The sequence below is a fragment of the Bombus pyrosoma genome, linkage group LG14, assembly GCF_014825855.1.
Source record: "Bombus pyrosoma isolate SC7728 linkage group LG14, ASM1482585v1, whole genome shotgun sequence".
Taxonomy (NCBI): Eukaryota; Metazoa; Arthropoda; class Insecta; order Hymenoptera; family Apidae; genus Bombus; species Bombus pyrosoma.
This window is the reverse complement of record NC_057783.1, coordinates 2,659,367-2,672,239: the sequence shown is the minus strand read 5'-3', so window position 1 is coordinate 2,672,239 and position 12,873 is coordinate 2,659,367. Positions and strand designations below refer to the sequence as shown.

At 41.0% G+C, this 12,873-nt stretch overlaps 2 protein-coding genes across 9 annotated transcripts in view; both read left to right on the top strand.

The window, feature by feature from the left end:
* Window positions 1-12,873, top strand: part of LOC122575219 (tubulin polyglutamylase TTLL4-like) — a 234,530-nt gene that overhangs the window by 215,006 nt on the left and 6,651 nt on the right. The window contains exon 1 of one of the 8 annotated variants that reach the window (XM_043743884.1): window positions 1,330-1,548. The exons of the other annotated variants lie outside the window; for them this stretch is intronic. The gene's annotated coding sequence lies outside the window, so the exon portion shown is untranslated. Of the gene's footprint in view, window positions 1-1,329; window positions 1,549-12,873 lie in introns of those variants that run through there. 8 annotated transcript variants of the gene reach the window in all.
* LOC122575221 (enhancer of split mbeta protein-like) lies at window positions 2,666-9,382 on the top strand. The gene has a single exon (XM_043743895.1). The coding sequence runs from the start codon at window positions 8,211-8,213 to the stop codon at window positions 8,832-8,834; it is 624 nt and encodes a 207-aa protein (XP_043599830.1). The 5' UTR covers window positions 2,666-8,210; the 3' UTR covers window positions 8,835-9,382.

The window sequence follows — 12,873 nt, the reverse complement described above, 5'->3', positions numbered from 1 at the left end:
GTTCAGTTTTCGTGTCAAACAAATGGACAACTTTGATCATCGATCGATATACTAAATTTTAGAACTACTTCCTTATGAAAAATAGAAGATGTAACTTATCGTCTTCTTCCTCGTCTTCTTAATAATTTATATACCTTTTCATATATCTTACATTCTAGTTTTATTGATGTGTCGGTGCAAGCCAAAGCTGTTTCTCCAGCACGAAGAAATTAGTCGCAAATGTACATAGATTTTAGTTTCTTTGAAACGAGTTTTATGTTATAAACGCTGTTGTCTAGAAGCGTTAATTTATACAGACTTTGATTTATACCGAGCAATTACAGATTTCTGTTAGTTTTTCTGTCTTTGTTTTAATATTAACGTTACATCGTCTGTACGTGTGTGATTAACGATGACTTTTTTTTTTTTTTTTTAGACATTTTTCACCATTAACTCATCGATCTTTTGTTACTTTATACTCTGTTAACGTATGTTACGCAATATATTGGGTCTTTTAAAGATTTTAATCCTCGCAGCAGCTTATGGTAGGTGAGCAATCGAAGTTTCCTTCTAAACATATATTCGATTCTTCTTCATTCTCTGTAAAGATATTTCTGCTGGTTATCGATGTATCATCTTCTTGGAACCAGTGAAACATTAAGCAAGCGCAAGATTGAGATATCGTAGTCGTGCATAAAACGTTCAAATAAAATCGATCTTAAACTGGTTCGATTATAAGAATCACGAAACACGATTCGAAGAAAGCCGTCGTTTTGATAAATTTCATCGCGTGATTCACCTCCTCGCAGTCTTACGTTTCTATTTTCAGATTGAAATTCATGCAGAGACGATTAGTCAGTCGATAACCGAGAATCCAAGTCGTAAAGTAGCCCAATACTCTCGTTCCCTAAAGATCGACGTTCTTTCAATCTCACTTTCAATTACACTTGCTCGAATTACTTTGCAGGAAAGATATTTTTCACGAAACGATACACAAATTACATATCACGACGTTTTATTAACATTAGCATATCAACGCCGCGATCAACAATATATCAGACATTGCGCGAGTCTAGAAGATTGCCGCTACAGGCATCGATGTTTTATTTATAAAAAGCAAAATGAATCATCGACCCTCGATTAATAAGAACGTAGCAAGTACGTTCGCGTAATCGACGAATGGAAAAAGATTTTAAAATTAAATTTGCAACGACGATCGTGTGAGCCATTGATGCGGGCGCATTAATAATAAGTAGATGACACATCAGTACGCAGTTGACGAAATTATTTCAGCGTAACCGAGAAGTCCGGCACAATGCCAAAACGAACGCGAAAATATATTGTGGCGGCACCGGCACAATTGTATCGAACACGCGCGTGTCATAGATAATAGAGTGCAAGATAGGAGAGCTGAGACAGTCTTTCTTTATCTTTGGTTGCTCCTCTTGGTGCTCAGAACGCCTACGATACCTGTGATATGTGTATTTCCATATTTATAGTACGATACAGTGATAAATCGTCTATCTCTTAATTCCCTGAGTGGCATTCGTCGTGCGAAAGATACGAAAGGTAATATACTTTTGAGTAATATTTTCATGATTCTTTAATATTCAACTCGCTCGATGAAGCTATCGATCGCGTACGTTTAACATCATCGAAGAGAATTTTTGAAGTTTATTTATAATTTCGCTTGGAGGATAGATGAATTTGTTTGGTGTCTATTTATTTTGTGTTTGTGCAGTATGCGTGTATTAAGTACACGTTTATATAGACTACGAGTTGCTATATTATCTGAAAAGTGTGAGATACGTCGGTACGAAGGTAAAAGGTTATTATGTAACTGAGAAATAATTCCGCTGAAAGTGTCGACCTTGCTATTTAAAGGCAGATATTGCCATTTCTATTTGGAGGAATCGAAAGATCGATATTTCGCTATGCAGGTTGCAAGTTTCCCTGTGGCAACGATAATTTTACGCTTCGTGTTACTTTGTCAAAATTTTCTTTCGCTGTATTATCGTAGAAACGATAACGATGCTTATACAGATTAAAAATGTCTTATCTTCGATCTGGAACTTTGAAGTAGAACAACGACACAGTCGTGTCGAATGACATTGTAGGGAAAAGTTAATACGTATATGCTATATTTGTTCGTTGCATTTGTTAAGTTTAAATGCATTCTGTGAGAGTATAGTGTCTTTTGACGTATCTTACTTCGTCAACCTTCTTTCGTCTATCGCCGCGTACATTCATCGCGTTCATCAAATCATGTCGAACCTTCTGTTCTAATTTTTCAATTTAACGCACATATATCGTATATCGTTCAGCAGTGAAACAAGAATCAACGCGAAGAGAAAGAGAAGGAAAAATACGAGCGCCAAGGGATGAATTTCGGCTGTTTCATATTTTCGAAACAAACTCTATCGGCAATCTCGTTTTGCAACAGAGACGTTTCTCTTGAAAACGACATACTGTCGTACAACGACTCGTAAAACGAAGCCGATCGCCAGTTTAAAAGTCCATCTCGTCCAGGTGTAGGAAAAAAACGGCAGAGAAATTCTTTAACGAACGACAAACAGAGACGATCGTTGCGGCCGATCCATGGCTCCACGAGATCGGCTTTCGCAGTTTAGAGGTAAAGCCTCGTAAATACTCGGCCGGCCCACTCGAACCCGTGTTTGGCCTAAAGGGCTAAACACCTCGTTAAGTCCCGCAAGCGAAACCTGTCCAAGCGGCCTGCGCCAGGGACGGGCTGCTGCTGGTCATTAAGATCGCACGCTTAATTCGAAAAATCGGCTGCCGAGCTGCACGATCCTGGCAACCTGGAAACCGGTTACTCGTACCACAACCACGGCGAATCCTTTTCTAATGCCGGTCAAACGTGTCCCAAGAAAGTGAACCGGTCTTCTGTGGATCATCGATGGTGCAAGCGGAGAACTTGGATTATCGCGCGTGCAATACACTTGGTGTTGTTTCTCGAGGGTTGTTTCCTAAGGGATGTTTAGCGCGAGTTTGCCGTTCGTACGAAATTCGTGTTTGATGGAGGGTAGAATGTGGTCTTTGGTTACGTTCTTCTTGTGTTGTTCGTTATTATCGGTATCGTTACGGATTGCTGTTGCACGTGAATTTATGGAGAATTTGAAGAGCAGAAATATTACAGAATGCATGTCACATGAAGATTATTCGTACAAATATGATTGTTTATAAATGCGATATGCGTAGTTAGAAATACATAAATTCCACGCTGATAGAATTAATGTTGCCTTTTACTTTATATACTTTACTTTTATATGAGAAATTATGGATATTTACGTATGCTCGTATCTAAATATTCATATTAAAAATATTTATGAGCATAACTAATGGAACATCACTTAAATAAAATATGTATTTCTTATGCATTGACGAACTCAAATACGTAAATTCTATTGCGCATTGATCTGTACACAAGTACATCTGAAAATGCACCGCAGGTACGAGATATTTAGCTCAACGTACTTCAACATCCAAATTTTCCACGATACTTTTCTTAAATTCGCCTAGCTATAATTACGAAACCATTAATTTCCTAGGAAATTCTCCAACAAATAAACAAAGGACACGCTGCCAAGTGTACTCCTGTTCGCTACTAATCTTTCACTAAATAACTTACAACTTCTGCACGCATTTTCGGATCAGTTTCAAACTTGACCAATGCAACCGAGTCGATCGTATCTCATTGCGACATCAATGAAATTCCGAAGATATTTCGTATCAGGTGCACGATACGAACATAAAGCTTCGCTATGATGAATATCGAAATAATTTCGCGAGCCAGCGTACCTCGTGCCAAATATTCTACTCAGCTGGTAACGAAGCTCGACCAGCACGAAAGAGGACGCGTAGCGATCACGCGACTATTTCAATTGTTCCACATCGAGTAGAATAGAAACTGGTCCAGCGCGGTGAGGCGCTCGATCGGCTCTCGGCTCCGCCAAGTCGTGATTCAGCGGCGCGGTCGGAAGCGGCGAGTGCCAGGAGTGGTGGCGACACGCGCGTACACGTGCTCCGCGTCGGTGGTATTCCAGTGAATCAACAAGTGTCGTGGCTCTAGCCGCGGCGATGCACCGCGACAACGCGTCGCCCGGATTCCGATAAACCGGTCAAAGCGACCAGGCTGTCGTCCGCTTAGCTTCTCCGCGTCGCAAAAACTACCGTCCCAGAGAACTCGTTCCTTATCGAAAATTCGATGTCGAGCGCCTGGCATGCCGACAAGTGCCACGTACTACTACACCGTGTCTCACGAGACGCTGCTTTCCCAGCGTCGTAAGATCCGCAGATCGCTAGATTAGATGGGAATGGGAATGACGTATCGCGAAGATCGTTTAATCATTTAATCGTCGAGATTAATGGGCAAAACTTTTTTTTTTTAAATACAGAGAAAAAGAAGAGAATCAAAGAGAGTCGTCGTAAAATACGAAAAATAAGGACACGCCCTGTGAGATTATTGGCTTGGCAACTAAGTGATTGCGGATTTTGTCAATACTACGTAATGATGAAATCCGCAATCACCTAGTTGCTAGCCCAATAATATGAGATTATACAAACGAGTCTGTCAACTTTTCTTTCCATGTTGCAATTACATTGTTTTACTGTACGTTATATTGGGTTATTAAGTATGGGTCATTAAGTAGTATTGACAAAATCCGCAATCACTTAGTTGCCAGCCCAATAGTATAGGGACAGAAGAAGTTGAGAAATGTGCAGGAATTGTTAACATTGAAAAATACACGGTTTAAGAGGAAGATGAATTAAACGGAGAGTAGTATCGTTCGCCAGCATACGGATACTTTGATCGATTTCCAGGAACCATATTTGAACTTGGTCAAAGTGTGGAAAAATGTATAGTTGGACCGCGATTTTGTACGCGTTCATGAGACGTTTAATGATACAAAAGCCACGAAATATCGTGCTATGAGAGACAAATCTCTGCTAATAGATCGTATTTTTTCGTTCTATAGAAATATGTATTTGTATGAATATTCACTGAGCAATTTGGATGTTAAATTTTGGAATACCTCGCATACCATTACAAACGTAACGCTATTTTTATTAGTTTTGGAAATCGTTTAGGAAACAGTACAGAAATGAAGGAATCCGAAGGAGAAGATTGTTGGTGAACCAACAAACTGTTAGTTTCACAGCTACAAGCGACGATATTATTATTGAACATTGATTTTTAAGAATTAATTTTATTCAAAATATTCTCTTACACGTGAATGGAATTTACATTATAACTTGAGGAGTCAGTGGCTCTCGAGTTTCGTGCGTGAAACGTCTGGCTATGTTTTTTGTACGGATTGGATCGTAACCTTTGGAAGGCTGGTCGTTAACCCTTTTCCTACGGTGCGCCTAGTCGAAACTGTTTTAAGAAGGCATGTTATTAACATGTTATCGTGCCTTACGGATTCAACTGAATTTATGATATTTAATAAATCTTCGCGACTAATTTATATCGCAGCTCTGAAAGAAAAATAAGGCGAAACAAAAGCAAAAACGTTCACGTTTTTAGCAAACATTTAACTTTTGCTAGTCTCTGTTGCGTTTCAGGTATTAATCATCTGAAACAGAAAAAATGAGGATCGAAGAACAGCGTACAATTTACATTGCGATATGAATTTAATTAAATCGGTCGTTTCTTTTATCCTAATTTGCAACGTCGATAATTGCATAACAATATTTACTTTATATTTAATTATCAGCCAGTAAAATCTAAGAAAGCCGTGTAATTCTTCTCCGAAATGGAAAATCTGCCTGTCCAGGTAACCCACGGACGTCGCTTCCGTCACAGACTTCATCCAACGATAATAATTTAATCAAAATAAAATTCATCCACGATATTCATTAAAAACATCTTATTTAATCAAAGTATCCTCAAAATAATAACAATAATAACGTATCTTTAGCGGCCATTCGCATAATACACGTAGCCATAAACAGCGGCGAAGGACGTTATACCGGTGTTCCGAAAGAGGCGAACGATTACCGCGAGCCAACGTTGCACGAACGTGTAAATTAAAAAAAGGCGAATATTTCTCGCGTTGCGACGGAATATTTCTTGCGAGCCAAGCTATTTGACGAGTTAATTACCACATCGAGTGGCTGCCAAAGGAAATGGATTATTCGTTGAGCGATACACACCGAAGATATGACAATTTTTAATTAACCTGCGGCGAAAGCGTTTTCGTGAAAGTCGTAAAAAAATTGCCCACATTTTTCTTCTTTTCGTTCGAGTTACGTATTTCTGCATATCGCCGACTATTTATTAAGAGGCCACCACCCCTTATCGATCGTGTTTGAAGCAAAAGTTAAGACTCGTCGACGTTCGTTTCGTGTAATGAATAATCAATCGATCAACGCATTTCCCATGATAACAGTCTGACGTTGATTAACAAGTGTTTAAAGAAAAATAGAACGAAGAGACGGAAACGTGCAATAGCCTGTAACGTGTATTTCCACCGATACATACAGCTGTATGACTCTTACGTGACACGAGAAAACAGAGCACTATCAAAATCAGCAGATGGGGAGGGAAAGTGTTTCGCGAGTTTCTTCATGGCCATATGAAATTCAGGATATTTTATTCATGAACGACGATCTTAAAAATAAACCGGCTAGCTGAAAATTTAAAATGCTGAATGCTTGATTGCGTTGTGCTTCGCGAATATTCATTATCGCGGTATTTTTCAACGACTGTAAATGTTTCGAATAAAACGCGATGCAACAGCACAGCTAATAACAAATCTTACAAAATGTTTATCATCTTTCGTTACTTTTCAATCGCAGAATCTCATCTAAAAAATTTCGCCAAGAGCAAACTCGTCTCTTTCGACAAATTTCTACCGATAACTTCGGTAGAAATAACTTCGGCTTTTCATATGCAAAACAAATTTGTTACTATTATACATTAATCTGATAGAAATATGTTAACGCATAAATGGATTACTTCTAAGAAGGATGTAAAAATTCGTTGAAATTTGAAACAGCTTTCTTAAACAGCCTATCCCCTATGAATTAATACGGATCAAACGTTAAACGCCTCTCCCACGTGGGCTGAAATTCTATCCAAAATCGCATCCGCGAGCGTACTCGCGCTCGCGCGATAGCATCACCAACAGTATCGTTCTCGGCGGCGACGAGGAGCACAGAGGCTCGAACAAAAGCGACGAACAAGAGAAGCGGCCAGAAAAAGCAAGAAAAAGCAAGAAGAAGAAGAAGAAGAAGAAGACGAGGCGAGCAGTAGCGGAAGAGAAGAGCGAGAGAAAGAGAGGCTGCGGGAGAAAGAGCGGGAAGATCGGAGCGTATCGCGCGGGTCGTCCTCGTGCTGGTCGCGCGTCATGGCGTGTGCTCGCCGCTTCTTTTTTCCCCTGGTCTTGACTGCCCTGCGCCCCGTATCGACGCGGGGGCCAGGGGTAAGAGTAGTAGGAGAGAAGCAGAAGCAACGACAGAGCGGCAGCACATCGAAGAGATGCCCATTCTCCTCACCCCGAGCCAGAATACGTGCAGGTGTGCACGAAAAGGTCCTCTCCCGCGCGCTCTCTGGCACCAACGAAGGGGCCCCCCTGCGCCACTCGACCGTGCACACTCAAACACACGCACGGATATACCGCGACACACGTGTACACTCACTGAAATACATAGACGCGCACACAGAGCGCCGAGAGACGCGTGGAGGGAACCTGTGCCGGGCCCAACAGGCCCCCGATCTGTGGGAACTGTTCGGCCCGCGAGCTTCCCACGATACGCTCCGGCTGCTGGCTGGCTGTGCACGGGCTGCAGGGTTCACTCGTGCGTCTCTCCCCCTTCCCGTTCCCTCTGTCCCCGTAGCCGACACCCTTCTCCCCGTCAAGAGCCCACGGATTGCACGGAAGGGGCACTACGATGGGACAGTTGGTGGGAGGGATCGGTGGAGGGTATAAGTAACCGATCGGTCCCCACCAGGGACTCAGAACCGTTGTGAACACGGCAGTGTACGCTATTCTCGGCACTCCGAGAGAACGCATACACACACACATACACACACACACGTCATACATAGTATCTTGTAACGCATATTTTGTGTGCGTTATCGCACTGTATATTTCTGTCAATCTATCAATTGGAACGTTTCGCGTTCCTGTCGAATTGTTTCTGAAGGGTGGGCTGGTTTGTGACAAGTGGCAAGTGAAGAAGAGACTCTTATCGTTCTGAGAACCATGGCACCGCATACCAGCTACACACCGGTCGGCGGTATGGAGTACGAGGAGCCAGTGTCGAGGACTTATCAGTACAGGAAGGTGATGAAGCCGATGCTGGAGAGGAAGAGGCGGGCCAGGATCAATCGTTGTCTCGACGAGCTAAAGGATCTCATGGTGACCGCTCTGCAGGCCGAGGGCGAGAACGTGGCGAAGCTGGAGAAGGCTGACATACTTGAACTCACTGTTCGTCACCTTCACACGCTCAGGGCTGCCAGAAGGCTCACTCTGACACCGGAGAACAGCTACGCGGACAGATTCAGAGAAGGATTCACCCAGTGCGCGCAGGAAGTGTCGTCGTTCCTGTCGACTCCCGTGGCAGCAGCCGTTCATCCAGCCGCCGGTGCACAGTTAATGAGACACCTTGGCGGATGTCTGCGACGACTCGAAGGACCAGCATCGACGAACACCGCCACCACCACGGTGACCGCTGTCAGTAAAACGACACCCGCTGTCAGTCCAGCTGCCAGCGTGATGATCAACGTGCCACAAAACGTTTACACGCCGCCACAAAGTCCTGTCAGCGTGGTGAGTTCTTCGGGCGAGTCCACGGAATCTTCTAACGCTGTTTGGAGGCCGTGGTGATGGAAAAATCCGAGAGGACGAACTTTGATCATCGAAGATCCTGAATTAACAATTCGATTTGATTTGTTCCTTCCTGGTGAAGAAACTCTGCCGATTGTGGGGCAGAGGCGGCACAGCGAATGGGAGGAAAAACGACGAATCATTTGTCTTCCATATATCGAAAATTGTTACACCTCGTTTATGTCGATCGAGGGCGTTTCCGATTAATATTCGTAATATTAATGTTGCTTTGTTAAATAATCGAATATCGTATCCGGCACCGTTTTCGAGAAGCTCTTTTTCTCTCTATTTCTTCTTTTTCTCTCATCTCACTGTATTGTAAATAGGTGACGAAGCTTTAAGTGACACGTCTGTGATAGGGTTCGATTTTGTACCTGACATATATACTATATTCTCGTAAAGTAGAAGGATTATTATTATTATAGATTTTAATTTGTTATGTTTAAGAGACAAGATTTTCTTTAGACGTAACGATGTCCATACGGTGTTTTTGTTAAAACCGACTGCACGTCGTGCAGGAATAAATAAACACATTGTTTCAATCTTAATCGTTGTTCTTTCGTTTCATCGATCCTTTATCCTTGGTCCTTTAAACTCCTCGATCTCATTATCATTTCATTACGTCAATGTGCGCTGCCTGTTTCATTTACATTTATCAATTTCTGCATAAAAGAAGAGACAGAATAGTATGAAAACATACTGTTGATAAATAGAAAATATTTTGTACGATAATCAGCGGTAAAACATAATATAAATAAAAATAAAATGATAATCAGTGGCATGTTTGGTTATTTCGTTAAAGTCGCAGTTCCTTTGTTATTTAACAACAACAGCTAGCAATTGTTACGCAGCTCTAATTCTTTAGAATTCATCGATCTATTCGAAGAAAGAATACGATTTTGCTCTGTTTCGTCTGGGTAACTTCTAATGTAAAAATTATTTGGAAAAGAATTGTAGGAAAGAAAAATGTAAAATTTCCATTGGAAGAATTTTCGAATTCTAAAACTGACGATCGAAAGAACTAGTCGTTAGAAAAATGCGCTGAATCGCACGAGAAGTAACCTCGATAATCGAATATATGTTATTTTGAGGAAATTGTACTCGGTTACATTTTTATCCGACAAAATGACATTTCGTGTACATACTTTCGCGAGAAACTGACTTTGCTTTTAAGAAACCTCGCAAACAGAAACATATAAAAACTATGGACGTTATGTGCAAAAAAGAAAGATTCAAGGACTAACCGAAATTTAATGGAATAATTTATCACTCAAAATTTAAATCGTCTGCATCAATCGCTGCGAGTTTCATCGGAAAGCCGGTCGATAGCTTCGTTTTAATTTATAATTTCGATGGAAAAATACAAGACCATGGTGTCGCCCACCAAAAAAGGAGTGTGCTTCAAAAAGAGAGCACAGGTTTGGGGAACAGAAATTATGTCACTTCCATGGGAAGCATCGACATTGGTAAAATGCCGAACAACACCTGTCGTTCGACGATTTCGATTCCAGACACAGGAATCTGATTAAGATTGAAAAAAGAAGCTGATTTTTCAAGAAACGATAATACCTGATCATATCTGAATAAAAATTCCAATTTTCCAATCCTTTTAACATTTGTCTGAATTTATGTATCCGGGACATTGCGATTATTCGAAGAAATATGAAATATCAAAGTAATTCGAAGAAAAATTAATTGCCTGTTCGAAAAAAGTAACATAATTGTATCAAAACAACTGATCTATGATAAGATGATGAAAACAAATAAGATGACATACGCTATCAGTCTAAAAATATTGAATCTCTACCCATTTTGAATTTTCTTGCTCCTGTTCTGAATTTCAATTGATCGTTGATAAGAGACTCTTGCAAGATGACAAAATTCCAAGCTGATTATTTCTTAAATTCTTATATTCCATTAAACGCACATTGATCTCGAACATCTCACTAATGATGTATGTCATTTAGCTGATCACTTTTTCATAAATATACTTTCCACGAATAATACCCAAACACTGTATTTTACTCGTCGAAAATAAATACCGTGTCGTAATAACTCTGCTACTTACACGTACGGCGTACGAATAATAAAACCGAGGGGGTCCTTGAGTGCAATTAAAATTGTATCTCGTTAAAAACAAGGAAGTGTTCAGATAGTGTTTGACCGGTACCATATATTATGTATAACGTATCTTTCTTACCCGTGTTCTCGATCCATGTTGAATCAATTCGGGCGATTATTAAATGCAAGAAAGAGAGAAAAAGAAAAAGAAAAAAGGGAAAAAAAGCAGCGCGATTCCGGTGATAACCTAATTTCGACGGATCACTGATTCGCTACTTTCACGACACGCGGACCCATCAATCGTCTCTTCTCTCGACCATTTCGCGCGGATCGTTTCGCAACTTACTATACAGGGTGTCCTATAATTTGCGATCCTGTAATTTACGAGATCATCGAAAGGACGGCGATTCCTTCGCCAAAAAAGGAGCTCGTCGACGAGAAAGAAATTTTCGACTGCAGAAAGAACGAGACAGTGAGACTTGTTCGCGTTTTCCAGCATCGTTACAAATCGTTGTTAATGCTGCTGCCGCTGATCCGTGTAGATGAGTGTAGATGAACGAGAAAGATTACGCGCGAGAAGGTTAATCTTGAACGTTCTTCGTGTTATTAATGATAGCAATTTGAGACATATTCGGGGCCCCGTTGTATCTTTGATGGACCAGATAAATCCTCGCATCTTTGCAGCAGGGTTTGTTCACAGCTTTTGCAACGGTCTTTGGAAATTATTTGACGGGCAATTTCTTTGAAAGGAATCGGATTGTAGATTAAATTATTATTATTTTTTTGATTTAGTTTCCCTGTGAATTTGTTCGTTGTTTGTTATCTGTACCGAAAATTTAATTCGATATGGTATCGTTACTATCGACAATTGGACATTGTTTTGATTCAAATATTTGTTGTTTAGGTTGCAGTCACGTTAAACGGGTTAAGAATCTTATTAAAAGGACCGTGAAATATCGTGCTCCTGGTGGTTTCAAGCAGAATCAGATAAGAAAACTTTCTTAAAGTAATCCAAAATTTTACTTACATAATTATTTACGAAAGTATGAACCTGTCTATCCGACAGACTGTACAGGGCTGTACAAAATTCAACCTGTAAATAAATAAGCCACGAGATTAAACATTTATAACCGAGAATTTTCTATTTCATCTATGATTTATGATCACATTCGCATGAACCGTCAACTAATCCCTTTAGTTGCGATTCAATGGAGGAAATCGCTAAAAGATCGGACATTTCCTCACACATTCAAAAAACTCGTGCGTTCGCGAGTTAAAATTGAAGGACACATACACAGCTGGCCTTTAATAATCAGTTACGTTTTTGTATACCAAACATGCGGTTTACGAGCAATTCAAATCACTTTTGCCGCCAATTCGACACCCAGCGCGCCCCATTCCAATCACACGCGTCGAGTTCCGGATTCACTTTCAACGCGCGATCCATAACCACGCGATAAATTACAGATGTGCCAAATGGATCGAGATCGCCAGGTTCGATTCATGGCGGGCGATTAAAAACTGTAATAACGCGAAGACGCGCAGATGTTTTTTCACCGATGAAGGAAAAAAAAGATCGAGGCGTATAATTGCGATCGCGCCGAATTTCCAAGCAATCATCGCAGCTTTATCCGTTAATAGCCATCGGCCGAGTCTTCACCCTGCCTCTACGCTCTTGGAATTTTCGTTTCTGTTTTCTCTTATCGAGCTATTCCACGCCAATTCGAACGTTTCTTCCGGTTTGCCCATTTGATCGATGCATGCTACTACGAAAGTTGTTCGGGATTTTGAGCGGCCATCTGTTTTATGACCCGGACAGGCCTATTCCTTTCTTTGGGAAATTCCGAATTACCTGTCTTCCCCGAGCTGCAAACCTAATGACTCGAAGGTCAAGAAAAATCCCTGGTTAAAAAGGCAAGACGACAACGTACTAGGACAGTTCATCAGCAAATCGTCGTACAGTGCGGGTGGAAGACCT